At 47.8% G+C, this 21,005-nt stretch overlaps 1 protein-coding gene across 8 annotated transcripts in view; it reads left to right on the plus strand.

Annotated features, from left to right (window-relative positions):
* TCF4 (transcription factor 4) overlaps positions 1-21,005 on the plus strand; it is a 173,493-nt gene that overhangs the window by 69,096 nt on the left and 83,392 nt on the right. For all 8 annotated transcript variants that reach the window (XM_032206712.1, XM_032206710.1, XM_032206711.1 and 5 more), the window contains one exon: positions 20,707-20,771. In XM_032206712.1, the coding sequence (XP_032062603.1) occupies positions 20,707-20,771 (65 nt within the window). The remainder of the gene's footprint in view (positions 1-20,706; positions 20,772-21,005) is intronic.

Here is a 21,005-nt window from a genome sequence, read left to right on the forward strand (position 1 = left end):
GGACTTCACCTCTCGGAAGGGCAGAGCCGTTCTTTGTCTAACTTTGATATTTTTTTCACCACGCGAAATGGTTTTGATCACGTCCTCCGGAGCTGTCATCGCAGCCCGGCCGGTTGCGATCCCCGTGCCTGCTCATGTGGCGCACACCTGTAACATGTTGGGAATGGAGCGGGCTTTGAAGCTCGACTCGTTCCCTCATCAGAGCCCGCATATTTCTTCCATCGTGTAATGAGATTTGCTGATGATACAAAACGGGAGGGGAGCGGGCTGCACTTAAAAGAGAGGCAATATAAAATCCAGCTTTGGCCGTGCTCCTGCGCTCGGACGAGCCCTGCCCCGGCGCGGAGCCTTCGCGCACGGCTCTGTAAAGCAATAAAACCCCCCCTCTCCTGTTTCTCCTGCTGCAGTTTGGTTTTAATGCTTTAAAACACGGAGTAAAATAATTACTGAAACGCCGAGGGAGAGCAGAAGGATGAGGGGAGGGAGGAAAAGATGGGGAAGGGGAAGGGTGACGTGAACCTGCTTTTTCTCTGATCCTTTAGAGGAGAAGCAACGCCAACAGCAAAGCGAAAGGGAAACCAGGCTCAGCTCTCAGGGCTGTCGCAGGGACTGGTTCTTGAAATATTTTGCTGCAGGTAGGAGCAGGCTCCGGTCCCCGTGTCCTGTTCAAACTGGAAGGGACCTCAAGGTGAGGCGGCTCCGTGGTGCGTGTAGGCTCGTGGTGCTGGGTAATGGACAGTCAGACCCCAGGACTGATGGCAAACAGTCCATCAAAACCTTCACCCGCGTACAAAACAGGATTTTTTTCTTTCCTTTTTTCTTTTTTTTTGAGCTAATAGGCTCAAAAAAATAGGCTCGTGAGCGAAGGTTGAATAAAAGTCAGAGGAAACTATGTTGGCACTTCATAAGGGACGAGCGAGGCCACATCCGTAATCCTGCGCACGGTTCTTGTCACCTTATTATTAGAGCTGTGTAAATCTGGCAAGGATTTGTATTTGCCAAATATACCTCTGGCCTAGATTTGGGCTTATATTGGGAATTCAGGCCAGTTTTAACGCCTGTGCAGTTCGTAATTTTTGCCAGTTTTAAGCAAAATAACAGGAAAGAGGATAATGAAGGACAGAGGAGTCAGGAAAGCAGAAAACTACGAAAGGCAGGAACTGGAAAAAGAGGAGAGGGACAAAGGAATATGGAGCCCGTTCCTTCACTTCCAGCTTCATTACACCCCTGCCTTAACAGAGCTTTTCTCTTCCCTTTCGTGCTTCAGCGTTGCTCTCTTTGAATTCAGAAGAATTAAGTAAAGCTGGGGTTAGGGTTTAGGATCTGCCTTCCCCGAGGGCAGTGAATTGGATCCGAGTGGGCCAAGCAGATCCCAGAGCAGCCAAACATCCTCTGCGCTCGGGGCACTCGAGATTTGCCACCTTCTCCCTTTGGCACCTTTCTCCTGGGGAGACCGACGAGGGGATGGGGAAGAGAACGGGAGTGTGAGAAGCTGCCCCTTCCTCAAGGTCACCCAGGAGATCAGAGGGAAAACTGGAACAAAACCCAGCAGCAATCAGAGCAAGAAGCGCTGGTTCTGCTTGTGGAAGTCCTCGGCGCACGTCCGTGACCATATTGTGCTGGGAGGCCACCAAAATCTTCGCTTTTAAGCCCAAGATGCCTCTGCTGCTCCTCCTCTCGATGAATCGGCGCTGAAGTCGGCCGCGCAGGTTTGTAAGGATGAAAACGCAGCAGGTATGCAGAAGGTACCCGTGGGGTGAGATAAAAGGAACGCTGAGAATTCCCCCATTTAACGAGGTGAAGGGGCTGCCCTTGCTGCTGTGGGGCTTTGGCAGGAACTGCATGCAGAAGTTCTTAACCAGAGAAAATAACACAGGGACGTGAAAATGGCCAGCCCTAGACCCAGATCTGAGATAAAACGGGGGTGTTTTGGTGTTTGCGGGTTGCTCAGAATTTCCTCTCTTTGCGCACTTTTGGCTCCCCGCGTTCTCCGTGCCGGCGCTGCGGACAGCATCGCAGAGGGCTGCCGTGCTTTTCTTTCAAAACATCCCTTTTTGGATCCGTTTTGTGTGCTGTTGTGACTGCGCGCTTCTCCCTTCGGAGGCACGTGGGAAGCCGCTATGTTTTCATCCCTTTTTGACAACATCCAAACTCGCAAGACTCCCGTGCCCTCCCTCACCGCCTCTCGTTGTAGCAGTGCTAAAATCTTTGCTTCTCCACTGCCCCAGCCTCCTGCCAGCCCGCGGCGTGCAACCTCGGCTGCTCCTCTCAGCAGCTCTGGCACGAGGCTGGTGGGGAGCAGAAACCCGGAGGAGCCACGCCGCAGCGCACGGCGATCATTATTCCCCAGGTTTTCGGGTTTACCTGTTGTGCTCGGCGCAACAAAAGGAACGAAATCTCCGTAATTATCCGGGAAGGGGGAGGAGGTGGCGTTTTAGCCCCTTTGATCTCCAGCCGCAATAAGCTCGGCGTTTGGAAATTCGATTTGAAAGATTCCGCCGCGCGCATCTGCTTTGCGCGCCGCGATTTCTTTTGAGCCAGAAAAGAGAAATTTATTAATGCAAATGTACAGGTTCTGTTTGTTGGGAGGGGAAGAAGCCCGTTCAAAACACGAGTTGAGTCTCTTTCTTTCTAGCACTAGAAAATCTTAATGGGTACAACGGGGTGTTAGTGTTCTGGAGTTGATACCAAAGTTTTGGGGGAGCAAGCGGACAGCAGAAAATGGCAGGACACTTCTGGGAGATAAAATACATGAGCAGTTGCAAGGTGTTAAGGACAAGAATTGGGGCAAAATTGAAGAGAAAATTGAAGAGAAAGGAATTGGGGAGCGGGGCTTGCGCTCAGTTGCTCTGCGGATGCCCAACGCGCCGGAAAATGAGTCGCGCCTTGCCAATTGAACGGGATCCAAAATTCAAGGTAGATACTTTTCAAAACATTACTTCAGAGATGCGACTTGTGCTTCTCGAAGCTCTGCACACAAACCCAGGGAAGACGGGTTGGACAGCGAAGCGGGTAGGAGATATACCTTGGCTCTAGTAGATGTTCCATCAGAATTTCCCCTCTGCGCCTTTTTTTTTCCTCCTCCCTGTCAAAACCTGCCAAACGGGAGCTTGGTCAGCCTGCAAGAATGCCGTATAAATGAGAACGTATATCCTGAAGCATATGTAAAGAAACCCTGAGCAGTCTGGGTGACAGCAGAGAGCTAAAATAAACCCGAAAGGTTCCGTTTGTTTGTTTTGAAATTAGCCCCTTTTTGTGCTTTGCGACTGGAGCGTATTGTCAGGATTTCAATGCCATTCATTCGGCGTTTCCCTGGCCAAGACCTTGCGTCAGGTGAGCCTCTCTGGACCAAAAGCATCCCTCAGATCTGTGCAGCCAGACAGGACGACTGCCTTGCGCTTGCTTTCAAGAACTCGGGGTCCACTCGATGCCATGGGAAGTGGAGACGTGGGCAAGTACCCATGGCGTTGGCTGGCACAAGGCTTTTGAGGCTTCTTTTGTTATTATTTCATTTTTCCCCATGTTTAGGAATAGGATTCACCCCATTAAGTTTATCAACACATCTTTCCTTCCCTCTCTGGTATCCCGTACGACTTGGCCATGGCTGGCTGGGGTTCCTGTTGCTCTTCTTGGGTTTCGTTGGTAGATGGGAAGCAATTTCTGCTGGCACGAGCAGAGGTGGCGTTGCTGCGCGATGGCAGACGGTGCTGGAGCTCAGCTTCCTAGCGGGGGCGATCCCTTGAATTCCTTCTCTTCCCCTCCAGTTGGAAGAGTTGGTGAGCGCTGCTCCCCGGGTGGGTAGGTGGAAGCTCCCCTTTTGTTGCAGTGCCGCCCTGGGCATTTTGGGACCACGGCACGGGGACCCGGGCACCCCTTGGTGTCCGTGCGCTCCTCCGGGCATCTCCGGAGCCCTCCAGGAGCATCGCGGCTCCTGCTCCCCTCCTTTCCCCTCGGCGCCCTCGCCCCCGGCCCCGCGTCGCCCCCTCCCCGCGCGGCGGCGCCGAGACAGGGCGATTATGAAGACGTCAGTCGGAGCGGAGGCAGGCGAGAGGGGAGCCGCGCTCCAGATGAGGTCCTGGGGGAGCCGAGGAGGGTCATTCATGTACGACCATGTGTATGTGTCTGACAGACTGTGAAATGGTGCGTTGTTGCGCGGCTGCGCTGCACCTGGGCCCTTCATCTGTGATTGATTGGTTTGGTCATGTGTAATGGTCCCATCTGCTCCGTGTTGTTTTTCTTTTTTTACTTATAAACACCGTTCCCAGCGGCTGGGAGAGGATGAGCTATGTTTTGTCATCTTCACTTACACTTTAGCTCAAAAAAAGTGGTCAAGGAGGTAAGCTCGAAAGTCTGTCCAGGCAGCACGGAGCGGGAATACTATTTTTTTTTTCCTTTTCTTTTCTTTTCTTTTTTTTTTGGCCTTTTTTTTTTTTCCCCTCCCGCGTGGAATTGAATCCCGACTGATATTTGACTCGTTCGTGAACCAGGAGAGACCCCAAACCGGCGAGCGAAGCGATTTGCACAAATCTGCCGATAGCGACTCTTACTGCAGCGAGGAGTTTTTTTGTAACCGAGCCAATACTTAATTAAAACCGCTGACATCATGGTGTTATAATTAAGCGTGGCATTAATTAAGCTGGAATAACGATTTTTTTTTATTAAGAGCCGCTCCAATTGTATAAGCGCGCGATCGGCAAAAAAACAAAATAATTTTTTATTAAAGGAGGAGAAATCCGGCCCCGCGCTCCGGCGCGCTCACGGCACGGCGCCGCCACAAGTCTCGTCCCCAGCACCAACTTTGGGGGGCTGCAGCGCGAGAGAGGGGAGCAGGAGAGGTTGGGAGTGAAATTTGGTTGTTTTTCTTTTTTTTCTTCTTTATTTTCCTTTTTTTTTTTTTTTTTTTTTTTTGCCCAAAAATGCTGATCGGCTCCTGGCATTCTGATGGCTAATTATGCATCGGAGAGCTTCGACAGCTGCATTCATCATCATAAAATGTAATAATTAATGACATTCCAACAAAGAAAAATATGCAAATGAGAACTCATTAGCATTTTCATATTCAGCTTTGATAATGCTTTTGCTGACAAGGTTGTAATTAATGAAAATTCATGTCGCAGTCAGGAGATTGGATCGGTTTCATTCCGCTCACAATTCCCAAATGCTTGCATTATGGAAAATCGGCGGCTCTGCCAACTTTTCAGGGAAGAAAAAAACACACACACACACACTAAAAGCACCAGATGCAAATTAATGGTAGGGAGCCTTTAACTCTTTAAAGTCTTCTCCCCCGAGCCCCCCTCCCTCCCCGAAAAACGTGAAAGCAAACCAGCAGCCCCCGTGCAGGAATAGTTGGATGCGCAAGTTTCGGGGTCTTTTGGAAGTAACTCCGGCTTTCTGCCCAGAATACAAAAATTCCTGTTAAACTTTTTTTTTTTTTTCTCTCTGTTTTTCCTTGTTCTTATACCTGCGTGGTAATAAACTCCGAGAAAACGAGGCTTCTCGAAAGGTCTGCTCTCCCCTGCCCTTCTCTAATTAACTCCACAGTTGTTTCTCCACCCGAGGCTTCCCAGATCCGTGGCATCAGCTGGATGCCGTGGCGATGGGCGCAGGATACGGCCCCGCTATTTCCTGCTCCTCAGAAGCCAGCATTCGCCCGGGTGTGTATAAATCCCTGCGAGGCCTCGCAGAAATGCTCTGCTCCCTTTTTCCTCTCTGCTTTTATTTTGGTTTTGCCATGCGGCCGCCCTCGGGTCGGGGAGCGCTGGTCGCGCCGAGCCCAGCTCCGGGGCTGGCAGCAGCCGGGATCTCGCTGGGCCATCACGGCCACACCAAGAGCCGGTCACACCTCGCCGTGCCACATGGGAAGCTCCGGTTTTGACAGCAAAATGACGGAGGAAGGGATGCGAAACACAGCCAGGGCCCGGTGGTGGGAAGGCAGCGACGCTCGACGCGCAGCGGCAGGGAACCGAAGCGTTACTTCGAGGGCTTGGGGCAGCAAAAGGCAAACTTGGGGCCCTTTGGGCACCCAGCCACCACCCGTGTGTGCTCCCAGCCTGCAGGTTTCTCACCGAAATGCCACTGTCCCTTTTGGTGCTGTGGTTGTGCTCTGTCCCCACGGCACCGCCGGGCGCCACGTGCCCGGTGCCGGCGTCTTCGCAGCCGTGGGATTTTCGCGGAGTGCCTTAATTTGTACTTCCCTATAGCATCGCACGGATTTTTTTTTTTTTTGGCAGAACTATTTCTTTAAAATGCAGCAGGCTTTACTTTTCCCTCTACTTTCCCTTTGTGCGGGCAGACTGCCCAAGCAGATGGTGTAATGTCACCTGTAAGCAAGCTGAATAGATAGGTTCATTCTTAGGTTTTCGAGAGCTTTTATTTCCTTTCTATACGGTACGACCATCGCTGGGAGCCTGCTCAAGATGGTGTTTCTTTTTTGTTTCCTTTTAAAGAGCTTCCTGCTGCCATCGGGCCTTTTTCTTCTCCCCCCAAAGTCTCCGGTTTTGGGCTCAGTTAAAAATCTGTGACTTGAGAAACTTTCCCGGGATTGTTGTAAGAACATCACAGGAAACCCTCGCCCATTTTTCAAAAAGCGTAAACGAGGAAGGATAGAATAAGTCAAAAACGCATTGAATTGTTCAGACGCACGCTGTTTTAATTTTGTAAATTCAATATTTGCTTTAAAAAAAAACAACAATTAACTACTTTTAAAAAGAACATCTTTTAATTGCTACCCATTTTTGTAAGCCCGGCTCTGCTGGCCCTCAGTCCCGCTCCTCAGTGGGACCCCCGTTAATACAGGTCTTAGTGATCCGAACCGGGGCTACTCTAGATAAGCCTCAAATTAGTTAATTTTGTACTAATAAGGAATTAGGGATTGTTTTAGTGAAGGTCCTGCTTGTATTATCATGCAAAAACTCCCCTCGACTTCAGCGGGGCCGCTGGCAGGAGTAGGGCGAGGAGATGGGTTTGCATTTAGAAAGCTGCAGAGAAACTCTGGGCATATTATCGGGCTTCAATACATTTCTACCACGCAAGCTCCTTAAAAAAACAATCGTTGGGGTTTTTATAAGGCCGTATTTGCAGGTTTATCCGTGGGGAGGAGCTGAATAAAAGATTGCTTTTTAAAATTGATGGTGAATGGGAAGCCACGGGATCTTGAACGGACTGAGAGAGGTGGTTTTGTTCTTGGAAGGAAGGGAGAGAAGCTTTTACATGTAAGCTTGCTCTATCTTTTATTTGTGTTTATTTGATGGTCTAAAATCCCGGGGTACTTGGGGGGAACTGCTCGGAGTTGCTGCTGATGGCAGCGTGCACCGGGTGACCTCTGGGAAGCCGGAGAGCTATAGTTGGCATTTTTTTTAGAAAAAAAAAATAAATCAGGCCCAGTTTAGCATCGTCTTTATTTTTATAGAAATTTCATAATTAACCTGGATGTTTTATGCTTCTAATTGATGCCAAGTTACTGGTTAGTCCACCAAAACCCTCCTGAGAAAATTTTTGGGAAGAATCCGTCTTCAGTACGATTCAGGAAGGCAAAAACTCGCAATTCCTCGTTGCTCCCAGTAGGAGCTGGGAGAACTCAACGTTTCTGGAAACCGAAGCGTTTTGGTAATAAATACGTATATTGGGGTGCAATTAATAAGTTGCTATTTCTCAGGAGGAAAAAAATAGAAAAAATTGCTCTTGGCTGGAGCGAACGGGTTCTCAGGGCTCTAGTGCCCATTGAGATCAACTGGGAACTTTTGTGCGAGTTTCCAGCCACAGGATCGTTCCACCTCCCCTGTACGGTCCCAAGGAAATGTCTTTAGTGCAGGTGAAGCACACAAAAAATAGGCTCGTATTCCTATAAGGCAGCCCCCGGTGTTTCGATGGCGGTGAGCAGCCCGAGGAGCAGGCTGTGAGCGTGCGGCTGGGTGCTGAGATGCTCGGGGCTGAGCTGCTCGATGGCAGAGTGTAGGGCTTTAGCTTCCCTGCTATCCCGAGCCTTTCCCGGTATCCCAAACCTGCAAAACGTGGACTCGGCTCCCTGCGAGGTGGCTGCGGTAAGAGGTTGGTCCCGTTGGAGGTGGGACACGGAGCCATCCCAACACCGGCACCATCAGCAGGAGCCCGCGAGCGTTTTGGCCTTGGTATCATCTCTCTGCTGGGTATCTTCTCTATTCTTGCCTCGTGACACTCGTGTGGGAATTCCCTTGTGGGGAATTTGGGGCATTAACAGCACGCTAGGCTCGTAGTTGAACTTATTCACAGATGCGTCAAGTTTTGTAGCAGATAGACTTAACTTCTTGATAAGGAAATAATGAATAGTTCCAGTATTTATTTTAAACTTTGCGTTCCCTTCTTTCAAACGTTTCATTCTTCTCTTTACCCTTCCCAGAGTTCATGATGAAGGGAAAGTAAATGCTTTGCTGAAGTTTTTATTCCATTTCATGAATGGCTTAGGAAACAGCCTGCTTGAAAACGTATTGGAAATAAATTTAGGGATAATAAATCCAGGCCAAAATTTCAGGGTTGTTAATGAAAAGTAGGAGTGGAGCACTGGCGATTGTATTTAAAATCTCTTTGGATCAGGTGTTGCTTTTACCATGTGAGGATTTAATTAGTAATAATAATGTTGCTCTGGGTTTAACGGTAGAATCTGGAAAACTCAGGTATCTGCCTCGTTTGCTGGTGAATTTAGCCATATTTCTCTTTCTGCCTACCTTTGATTCATTTATGCGTGTACCTCTATTGCTGCTGATAGCCGGAGAGAATTCAAGATGGAAGGGCCCTTCCAACCCAACCCATTTGGGGATCCTCTGATATTACGGGTTGTACCATCATGGAGCGTTGAGTTTGTTCGTATATAGGTGAGCAGCCCGTAAAAAATATGGAAATTGATTTCAAATTGATGGAAAGCATCAATTTGAAACCTTCGGCCTCTCGATGGTGGGAGTCTCATGGTTCGCTAGTACCAGGAGCGTGGTCAAGGCTTGTTCTCTACGTGAAATAAATAGTCCCAATAAATAGTTCAGAAACCCACATACGCCAGCCCCTGGGAGCACGACAGCCCCCGCGATCCCTCCCTGTCGCCTCTGACAGTAACCTTAAATCGTAAAAACACATTCTGAACGATGTGTGACTTTTTGAGAAGTTGATGTCCTTTTAATATGCAGGATCTTCCGAGGGAGAGGGGGGGCAAAAAAAGTCCCCTTTTTGAAAATGAAAGCACGTGCCGCAAAAGCATGCATTTATAATCAGAGGGGGCTTTGTTTCAGCGCCTGCAGTACGAAATGCTAAATCAATAATAAATTTGAGATCAGCAGGAAGAACTACAGCACCAGAGCCGTGGAGCTGCCTCTCTTTCAGCAGTGGTTTTGGTAATGGTCTTTGTTCTGCCGGCACGCCAGGGCTCCCATCTTCCCTTCACGTCGTGTTTCTGGCCAGGGCAGTCCCGAGCTATCGAGTTCAAAATGGTCACTGCTTGATCTATGAAAAAAAGGCTGTAAACATTTTGGGAATCTTTACATTTTTTCTGCTTAAATATTTGTTCCCGGTAGCAAGAACAATAGCATTTTCCCAAAAGCACAGAGTTACCAAAGACATTTAAAGTAATCTAAAAATATTTTTGCGTAAGGAATATAAAATGCTAATATATTTTGAAGGATTACGTTCTTCTTCCCACTGAAACTGGTGCTTTGCAAGTTCATTAGTGACTGCTTCAGTTAAGTGACCACCAGAATTCCCGTTAAGGACTGTTTTAGTCTCAGCTTCTTGAAATCTGAAAACAGGAACGCAGTTGAGCTTAAATTCAGAAAATAAGTACGTGTGAATAGCTCTGTATTTGATCTTCAGAGATGATCCTATCGCCGTTTAGCTACCAAGAACGTTGGGTTCCTACAGAGATGCTCCCAATGGGAGCTTCCGAGTCCCATCAATAACCCGTTGGCCTTGCACATCTGAAACTTTATGCTGTGTTGGGTGTTTGGGAAGTGTGTGCTGGTCCCAGCACTGGGCAGGACGGGCCCTTACTGGTAGCAAAGCTGGCTCAGCATTTATAAGGTCAAAATTAAAAAAAAAAAAAAAAAAAAGGATTCCAAAAATAAATGCTTAAAATTAGGTTCCCAATTCCAAGACCGTGGTCTGTTTTGGTTTTTCATGCACCAGCAGCTTCCACTACCACCAGTGACACTGGCTGGGATTTACAATACCCCTGGCTACGAGGCTTTAGTTCAATGCCTAAATAAGGACGTAGCTCTAGGTCACCTCCTTTATTTTTGCACCGTGACCCCAGGGCATTGCCCAAAAATGGTTGCGCAGTTATTTCTGCATATTTTATTTCTGAACCGTAGCAGACCTGCGTGATATTGGAACAGGATTATGACAAGTTCATAGAAGTTTTGCTGTCATCTTGTGCAGAAGAGATTCTTTGCAAGGACTTTGCAAAGTTTTTGGGAGGACTTTGCATTGCTTTTCTTCTAAGCGGTCCCTTTGTTATTTATGGCAGTGAAGACCCATAAGTGTGGCAAGGCAAATATTCCCAGTTCATGGGAACGCACGGCTCCCAGTCCACTGGTGTGTAGGTTTGGTACATCTGCTCCTTCCAAAGAGCTCGGGAATTTGTCTCCTCCAACGAGGGTAATTATGGGCGGTGAGTGTCTTGTGCCACATCATGGTTTGATCCTTGAACATGGTTTCATAATCAAAATGGGATAAAAAAGGGCCGTGGCAGCTGTGGGCTTGTACCTGGTAATCACTCCAAAGTGGATCTGGCTACTGGTGTTCATGGAGCAAGCATGGCCGTGATGTTGGGTTGTGCCCAACACTTGTAGGACGTGTAGGGTTCTACCATTCTGCCCCGTAGATCGTAAAGTCATGGACCTCGAAGATGGAAACGATCTTTTAGGTCATCGGTGCTGTTATCCTGCCTATGTAGGAATTCTCCTGACAAATAAGGGCCAATCTGGTGAGGAACACGGAAATGTGGTGGTTTGCGGTAGGATGACTGCTGTCTGCTCACGCCCACCCTCAGGTGTCTGAGTTGTTCTGTGGAGTGACGTTTCCATCGAGAACCCATCGCCAAGGCTTTGGAGGCATGGGTTTTCATCTTTTTGTCTTATTTAATTTTTCTTGGGTCTTCAACGAGCTACTAATAACATTTACGCTGGTTAATAATAGAAATGTCCTGCACTTAGCAAATGTACCAAGAATAAAAACCGGCTTACTCAGGAGTTATTTAAAATAACGAAGACCATAAGATTTCAGAGGAAATAATTTTGGTGAACCACCTGTTCGCGTACAGCTATTTTGGTGGACAAGGTAGAGGCTCTGGAAGGGCTCTACGAAAATTGAAAGGCTACGATATCTGAAATTTAATAAAAAATAAAGTAAATCAAAGTAAAGTCTATAGTCAAACTCCTTAATTGTGATGCATTTGCTGAGTTTCCCTCTTCCATCGTCGGCCCTGCTCTGATGCCATATGGTCTACCATGGAACATTTAACTTGTCAGATATAATGGATTGTCCTGGAAGCAGATTTTTGCTTTGAGCGTTCGGCTCCTTTCTTGCATTTCACTCTCAGCTCCAGGCTGCAGGATGAAGGATTGTGGTGGAAATGCAAAGAAGAGACACACAGTTGATTCCCCTTAAGAGAGTGACCTATATGCCACAAAATTTTACCCACGTAAAGAGGCATTATCCCTGTCACTGACCCTAGCAGGCTGCATGTCAGAACCATTTAAATTTGTCTGGACTTAACAGATTGTGCAAATGTTTCAGAATCGAGTGCTTAGGAATAATAAAGGCTTGTCATTTCAACTTAGGCAGCGGCGGCGCAGCTCGCGATGGCCAAGGGATGAGTATTATTTATTGTGACCTACATGTAACCTAAGCCGCCTGCCTTGTAGACCTTGTAAATTAAGTTCATCTCCCAAGGCTACCGAAACTTAAAAAAAAAATATATTGTCCGATAAGGAACCCGAAGAGCCATCACTCTCTGGGCTGTAAAGCAGAGGTTAAGGTTGGAAACGATCGTTTCTGCGGCTGGCCCAGTAGCAGTTAATTACCCAAATGTGGTCCTGCAGCAGAAAAAGGACATTCTTCCCCTTGGACCCACCTGGACACGGGGTTTAGCCACCCCCGGGACAAGGGACCGGGTTCAGCAGCCGTGCATGCAGTGCTTCCACGGGAGGAATCCGGAGCAGGAGCAGACACTACAAAGTTCTCTATAATGCAAACTTAACCAAGCGGTTTCTGAAACAAGCATGACAAATGACAAATTTTGGATATATTTTTTTTGAATAATTTACTTGAATTCAGTGGAATAAATCACATTGAAACTGTAGGTAACATCGCTGTCCGATTCTGTGGAGTAATTAAAGAGTTTAGGATAAAAATCTAACCTAAGATGCTCAATTTTACTTAGTGCAGCCAGTGTTTCACCTATAGAAAACAAAATATTAGTAAATCTGAATTTTGCTGTTCAGTATAGCACTCCTTTCACTTGAGACATCTGTATTGAGGAACAATTTTTTTTTCACATTAATGTTATTGTTTTCGCCTCTAGGAGTGGAAATTTTGAAGCTAAATCATCACCCAGGAGTGGGGGGAAATCCCTCTCTCAAGGGATTTTTTTTCAGCATAGGAATCACCCTTTCTGGATTAGTTTGCATGAGACAGCTTTATCATTTTAGCTCTGGCTCTGCCGGAGAGTATTTGTACTGCTGCTATGAGTTTGCCTGTATTCTCAGCCCCAAATTTTCCCTGAAACGATGAGGAAACGTTAGGTCTCAAGTGTAACAATCTTATTAGGGTATGCATGCCCTCTGCTGGATATTACCGACTGGAGACTGGTGGGTATTTCATGTGCTGCAATATATTTACCACATTCATTCCCATTCATTCCGTACACATATATCCCACGTAGTGTTTTGCCATAGACTAAGCAGCTCGTAGTTTGTTTCCCCTGCATACCCAGCCCGAATTACCCCATCCAAATTGGTTTTAAGCCACCAAAATCCTAGAAAAAAATAAATGCTGTTTTTTTTTTTTTTTTCCTTAAATTTCCTGCGCCGAACAATATTACAAATAAATAACAGCTCAGTGGGGATGTGTGACTGAGTATTTAATAGTCTAGTGTGCAATCACAGGCTTGGGTACTGCTGCCCATAGTTGCGGAGAGCTTGGGAAAATGGGGGAGAAAAGGGAGATAACTGGTTCTGAGACATCTACGTTAGCAAGTCGCCGTTCATCTTGGTGATCGGACCTTTGAAATGGGCCAGGACCTGCTCGTGGTTGTCACTTGTGCCCTCCTCTGGGGCTCGCAGAGGATGCTGCGGGGCCGAGTCCCCGGCACGGGGAGGGCCGCGGCCGCCTGACGGGCAGAGTCTTTGTTAATCGTGGTGGGGAGGTGCAGGTTTGACCCCCAGCCTGGAAGATAAGGCTTTTGATCTCTTTATCCTTGCTCTTGTCCAACATGGTTTGTTTTAGTAGCCTTTTAATAAACGCTACTAGATAGGGGGTGGTTTACAGAGGGAAGATTTAGAGCCCAGACTTGGCTGTGGGAAGGTTTATTGTCCTCTTTCAATTCTGTGTCTTTCATGGCCTCAGATCCTTATCTAACTTGTTTTAAAGTGATTCTGGTTTCATGCTTGAGTGAAAACCCAGGTTTCCAGATACCCGATAAGGATCTCCTGAACCGGTCCCTGAACAAATGATGAGGGATCGCCCCGCGGTATATTTCAATTTGAAATAGCTCTGGGAGGCTCACTTAGGATAAAACAATATCCAGCGCTTTCCATTCAATTCTTAGATATTGCTTTCAGGTCTGGAGCCTTATTGCAACGTGGTTTTTTTTGTCTCACATCTTTATGAAAATGCTGCCCCTCTTTATTACTCTGCTTCTTCAGTGCTGTATAATGCTTTGGGGTTTTTTGGGTCTGTAATGCCCCTGCCCATCTTGTGACTGTTGCATGCTCCGAGAATGAGAAGGGTAAATCACGGTGAGTAGGTTTTCTTAGAGTTTTTGTTTCTCTACAAAATCAATTTGCCCATTCTTTCCAGAATGATACAGGTGTTCAGGCTTAGATGATCATAATCATTTCCTCTAAGCTTAAATTCCGTGCACATATGAAAAGGAAGGGAGGCTGAGGGGTGTTTACGAAGTCAGATGCATCTTCACGATGCGAAATGAAGGATCCCTTCCCATGGATGTCCCTCTGCTGCACGGCTTTTGGGTTTGGTGCCCAGTCCTTCACTGCGAACTGTGACGATTAGGATGAGACCAGTCTTTGTGGGACCCAAATAGTGGCCACGATGGGGAGGACTCTCTAAGGTTTCCTTCACTCGTTAAACATTTCTTCAAACAACATTGAAATAAACATTGTTTTGTTAAAATACCGACTTTAAATATGAACATTTATTATTCTGGTCTCAATCAGTGCGTGCACTTGCGGTGAAAGACGGCGACATTCCTTGCCCACGGTGCCATATCCATCAGTTGCCCAATTGCACCGATGGCTCTGACTTGGCAATACCTTCGTGCCCTCTCCTTAATTTCAAGGTGCTGAAAACCTGTTGCAGAGCGTGTGATGTGCTTGGATTGCCGGGTTAGATGCCAGTCGGTCCCTGTAATGCAGCCGTGTCGTGAAGGCAAATCGGCACCCGCATCAAGCGTTCCTCTTGGAGGACAGCGCGATAATCTTTGCATTGATTTTGGTGGCTCTAGACAAGGACTAAGGGACTATTTTACGTATATCTGGCTGAATGTGATCTTCAATATTCTGCCTTCACATTCTTATCATTTCAAATGTAGTTTTGCCGCAGCTATTTTGTTTTAAAAGCACGCAAACAGCGACATCGCGTACTGCCCGGTAATAGATGCTATTATTTGGGAGCTTACAGAAATAGACGGAGCAATTTGCCTCAGTCTTTTGATTGGGGGCCAACATCTCATGAACCAAGATCAGCGACAAAAAAAAATAAAATAAAATTGCTCTCCTGACTGAATGTGCAGAGAGGGGAGCGTGGCGGGGTCGGGGCTGCCCCGTCCTGGGGCGCAGAGCTCGCGGGGAGCGCGGCGACGTGCGCGGGGCCGTGATGCCAAGCCTGAGTGCTTCATTCAAGCCAGCCATGATCGCTGTGAATATAATAAGCGATATGTCCGGGCACACGTAGAGGAAGGAGTTTGGCCCTAGGGGTGTTTGGGAATTAACCCTGCCCATTTAAGCAGGAGCACTAGGGCAGCGGGGGCAGTGGGAGATGAAGCACCACTTCTGCCCGGGCTCCCCTTCCGTTCATTCGCTTGTTCAAATCAGATCCGTAGCGTTATTTTAGTACAGGTCTTAGGATTTAATTTCCTTTGCGTTTTGATGGTATTGTTTAAAAAAAGAGAAAGAAATCTCCTTTTGTAACAGCACTTGCTCTGGCATCGTAACGTCTCTTTAAAAACCATTACTGTTTACTGCACATCCGTGTAAGTGGAAAAATCCTCTTTCATGTCAAGCAGATCTCTTTCTCCTGGCATTGTGCTACGTTTTGGGGTGTGATGCCATTACAATTATTGGGATTAATACCTTCCCTTAGCTTTGTCTCTAATTTATGGAGCTTCCCCGGATGAGTTGCTGTGGCATTTGGGCTATATCGCGCCCGGTCTTGCCCAAACTTTGTTTAAAATCTATTAGATTCCTTTCTTATTGTCTGTACTTCACATGGAGCACAAAGCAGAAATAGCTCATTAACATGATACTTCCATTACCATCGGGTGAGATGCTTTGTGATGTAAAATACGCTGTTCAGAACCTCGCTGAAATAAATAGGATATTTTGACTGTATATCCCATACCAGGAAGCGCATTACTGTTGGAGAAATATGTGTACATAACCTAGGTCAAGCCCGAGTTACTAACTGAGCCGAGCTAAGTAACTCTCTGCTGTGTAAATGTTGGCAGAGGAGAGATTGCGCCCGTACCCCCAGCTCCAGCACTTACTGCTCAGCCCCGCTTGCCCAAAACCGAGTCCAAAAAAAACCCTCATTTAATACTAAAAGCATTCTTTATTATTTAATTTACGTATCTTTTTTTTTTTTTTCTTTTCTTTTAAAGAACAGAGTACACAGAAGTTCTGGAAAAAAAAATATAATAAAGAAATTACCTGCTGGCTCCTCAAAAGATAACGTGGGAGGGATAGGGTTTTTTTTTTGTCAAGGTCAAAAGATTGCAAAGCCCAGGAGAATATTCCTGGAGGGCACAGGGTGCGTGTATTTATTTCCCTGAGAGGGAGCTGCTCGTAGGTGTGTGTGGGTATATAATGTAGAATAGAGCTCATAAAGAGTTTTTTTTTTCTTTTTTCTTTTTTCTTTTTTTTAAAAAAAAATTATTATTATTTTATTTTTTTTTTTACTAGGATAATTTGTAATGCAGTAGAAATTTTAACTTGGTTTCTATACGCTTCGTTTTTTCTGGATTTCAAATCTCGGAGGCAAAAATTAAAAAGAAAAAGAAAAAAAAAAAAAGCCAAGAGTCCTGCTAATCTGGCTCTCAGAGACAAAAGCTGCTGTGCAGAGCCAGTCCCTGTGGCAAACGCAGAGAGCAGAGGTGGTCTTCGTGCACACGCGTGGGCACGGAGAGGAGTCCTGCCCTCCTCTCCGCAGAGCTCGAGCCCTTCCAGCCTTGAGCAACCAACTTTGAACAAGCATAGGAGAGAGCTGGAGATCGAGGCTGAAGTCAACTGATCCCCGATCGTCATAATAATGCAATTAAGCCCTGCTCCGGCCAATTCGGAGCCATTCAAATTTCAATCTTTAATGCTTTTTTATTTTTTTTTTTCCAGACAGGTTTTCATTCTTCAATCTAACCAAGAACCAAAGCCCAAATGTAGGGCATCGGGAACCTGAATTAGAATATTCTGGTTGAACTCATCTCTAAAAAAAAAGATGTCAAAGACGGAATCAATGTAAACATTGAATTCAAGTCGTTTATAGAAATAGCTTCACTTCCTTTTTCTCTGCAGATGGAAAGAGTTGCCTCATGCCTCTCATTCTGCCTACCCAAAAAAAGACAAGGTGCCCTATCTCCCAGGGCAGGGGAATCGGATGACTGGCATTTGTGCTTGGGAAGTTGCTTGAATTTTCTACTTAATTCGATTAATTTTTCAAAGCGCACCATGGAAAGGCGAGTGGCTTCTTTATCGATTGATTGGCAATCCTGGGCTGCTTTTATTTTATTTTATTTTTATTTTTTTTATTTTTCGCAGTTAAAAATGCGAGCGGAATATTTCGGAGGCGGTGGGTTCAGCTGAGTGAGGATAAGCAGGGCTCGTTTCTTGAAGGATTGAGGGAGCACGGCCGTGAGACTCGGTGTGTTTGTCAGGAACCAGGAGCTGCATGGAGTTCTTTGTCTCTCCCGTGATTGGCATGCACGGTGGCAATTAATTCAATAGATAGATTTTATAGAGATACATTTACACCCCCGAAGTTGCTACCTCGGATGGCAACCAAAATGCCTTTTCGGCATCACCTAAAGGATAAGCGTGCACTTGGAAGTGATTAACCACCCTTTGTAGGTCAACTTCTCCCATGAAGCTCCCGATTCAATTGTCAGACCAGAAAGCCACGGAAGGCTACGGGGTTTGTCGCACGCGTGGAGTGCTGCTAACAAACGGCACGTTTCAGCATTTGGTCCTCTAGGTAGAAAAAAATTCATCAGACGTCTGCCTGGATTCGTTATTCGTCTGTATTTCAAGCTCCTTTTTTTTTTTTTTCTTTCTTTCTTTCTTTCTTTCTTTTTTTTTTTCCTTCCCCCTTCTCCTTTCCTGGCTCACGACAAAATATGACGGAGGGGTACTTTTCGGTTTTAAAATATGGACAGCGGTACTCCATGCAGTAAAAGACTCGAACGATTAATGCTACCCTTATGCCTCTTTTGAGTAGTTTTAGCCATGGGGCTTGGCACTGCCACCATTGTCTTTGTGCCAAAAAATATCCGCAGCGGCTGCCGCATTCTAGTACTAGAGGGGTTGTCTCGAAAATTCCGCAGTGAATGCGTCGGGTGTCTACATCGCCGTAGACGCTCTCTCTTTTTTAAAACATTAAAAAAAAAAAAAAAAGGAAAGGAAAGGGAAGGGAAGGGGGAGAGGGAATCTTTTAGCTCTCGGGAAAGGCGCAGCGCAGGCTGCGGTGCTCGAGCGCCTGAAAACGATGCATAATGTACAGGAAAGGGAGAAATTCAGGAGACGCTTTTGTATCTGCAGAGCACAAATAGTTGCTTAAAGAGCCTCCTCTCGCATATTATCAGCGCTCCCGCAAATTTTATTATCTGAAACAAATGTGCCAGTGAATTTGAAGCAGAAAATCAACATCAAGACTGTAGCTAATTTGAAATGGACAGTTTATACAAAAGATATTCCTCCCCCCCCACCCCCCCACCCTTCCCGAAATGAAGTGTCGGTACGAAAAGTATGATAATTTCATAATTACAGTGAAAATCCGTGTGTGTGTGTGTGTGTGTGGCTCTTTGGAACGGTTTTCTTGACTTTTTCGTGAATTTGGGGTTATTTATTCTTAATAGAGCAGGCAGATCCCCGGCTGCACGCGGGAACAACACCACCAAGGAAAGGCAATAAAGTTAAAGGCTTACACCCGCCGGATGAAATCGTGCTCGCCCGTGATCTCCAAAGCTATCTGCTTGGTGGTAAAAGTGGATGCTAGAGATGAAATCTTTACAAGGAGCATAATCCTAAAAAAAAAAAAAAAAAAAAAGAAAAAAAAAAAAAGTCAATCTCCTGCTGGCTGCTGTGCCGCTTTGGTACCTCACAGACTTCGACAGAGTCCTGGACGAGTGCCCATTGATGTCATGGAAACACTCAAATTACTGAGAATGATTCATGTCTATGCTGTTCTCTTATCCTCCCCCACACAAATAGAAGTAGATTTTAACCCTGACAACTTGTAATTTGCAGCGGGTTTATTTTTGTATCGGGATAAATATTTTTTAACAACTGAAATTAAGCCCAGGCTTGCCTGTGGCTGATCCGATAGGGAACGGGGGCTGCCGGCAGCCGGGCAGCGGCGCGAGGAGCGCGAGGAGCCCCCGGCGGGGCCGCGTGCGCCCCTGCCCCTCGCCTCGTGGGGCTGCCGCTTCGCCCCCTGCCCTCTCGTTGTGCCAGCAGGCCCCGGCATCGGGCTCCCGATCCCAATTTCGTTGCCGTTTCCAGCTTGAATGATCTCTGCGGAGTGCTCGGAAGCCGAGGGGGTGATCCGGCATCCCCCCGCGGCCAGATCCCGGCGCTGTCAGAAGTTAGCGCGGGCGCAAAACGGCCCCCGAACCTCAAATAAAGCACAGGGGTCCCCCCCGTGTTTAAGCACAGGGTTTAGGTGGCGAGCAACAAAAGCAGGAACAAAAAGAGGGGCGGCCAAGCAACAAAAGGAAGCTCCGGGCTCGGATTATTATAGGGGAACGGTAGGGGTTTGTTCCCAGCCTCTGTGCCAGCCTCGCGGCCGGCCCCAGCCTGGTGTGGCTAGCGAGGAGGTGTGCTCGGCCACCTAGGTGTGCTGGGTGATTTGGGATCTGAGGTGAGCTCTCCCGTCCTTTGTCTGTCAGTCTGCCTCCCCGTGGGCTCTACGGGAAATGGGGACGGCGTTGGGAAGTCCCAGCAGCGGCGCTGCCAGCCCTGGGCACGCGTGTGCCGCTAGCCCCGCGTCCCCATGCCCCTGGAATTGCTTCTGGGACCATCCGAGGCTTCCTGGAGATGTCCAGCGGGTGGCACGATGCTGTCGGGGCCGTGTCTTGGGGTGTGGGTTCATTAGGGCACGGGGTGGCACTGGGGTCGGAGGGAGCATCCCGTCCTGGGGCACTCCTGGTGCTCCAGCCGACGGGACCAACTTGGATGTCAGGAGTGAATTTTTTTGCTGCCTTCTCGGGTGTTGTGTGAGATGATGCCTCCCCCCGCCGGGATTATCCTCACCATAAGGGTGGTCTTTTAGTGTCAATATGTTTTGTATCAGCCCTCTTGACTGCTCTTTGTCTCACTAGCACGTGGTGTAGCGCTACTCAGCCGTGACTTAATGCTCTGCAGAAACCACCTCTTCCCTCCTCGGCTTTGCTCAAGCCTGGCCGTTCCCACCTGAAAGACCCTTGATTTTCCTTTGCAAACACGCCGTAACCCTACCGCTGCTGCACGCCAGGCCGGCAGGGAGGCATTTTAAAGCCTTCCTGGGGGGGAAAAATAAAAAAAGGAGAGAGTGGGAAGGGCGACTCGGGGCTGGCAGAGCGTCTCGGCAGCCGCTGGGCCCCCGTTCAAGTCCCCGCGCCGCTGGGGCGGCCGCAACTTGGGCAGGGGATGGCAAATTTCCAGCCCGGTGTCCGGCTGCCAGGTGCTGGGAAGGAATTTCCCCGTCCCAGAGATTGATGGAGGGGCTGTGCGGGTGCCCCCCGGGGAGAAAAGGGGCAGCACTCGGCATGGGGCTGAGCGGGGGCTCTCCGCATCCCGGTTTCTGGAGGTGCGTGGAGCGGTGCCGCGGGGGTTAGGAAGTTTCTTGCACGTTGCCATCCTCAGCTGGAGAAAACCTGAATCCCTTTCTGCTGCCTGCGTGCATTACGCAGCCAGCAGGGCCTATTTTACATAAGTAAACAGCACTGGGAAACGTGGGGAGCGTGGTGGAAAACACTCAGAGCCGCCGAGGCTGGCTGTTTGGATCCGTTACACACCTATTTGTCTTCTCTTTTATTAACAGGTAAAACAGAAAGGGGCTCGTACTCGTCGTATGGAAGAGACTCGAATTTACAGGGTTGCCACCAGGTAAGTGGAAGGCTGCTGAGCAGCGAGGTTGCGATAAATGCTCCGCGAAACGAGGCTCGTGGCTGCAAGTTGGGCATCCCGGAGACGGGCACGGCGAGGGCTGCGAGCGCGGGCTCTGTCTGCCTCCTTTAAAGCTCCTGCCCGAGCCGTGCTGGCCAGGATACGGTTCCTGGAGGCTGACCTAACACTGGCCTGGTCCACGCTGCTGCAAACTATTGATTCTTGTCCCCCCCC

This window comes from Aythya fuligula, chromosome Z (assembly GCF_009819795.1).
Source record: "Aythya fuligula isolate bAytFul2 chromosome Z, bAytFul2.pri, whole genome shotgun sequence".
Taxonomy (NCBI): domain Eukaryota; kingdom Metazoa; phylum Chordata; class Aves; order Anseriformes; family Anatidae; genus Aythya; species Aythya fuligula.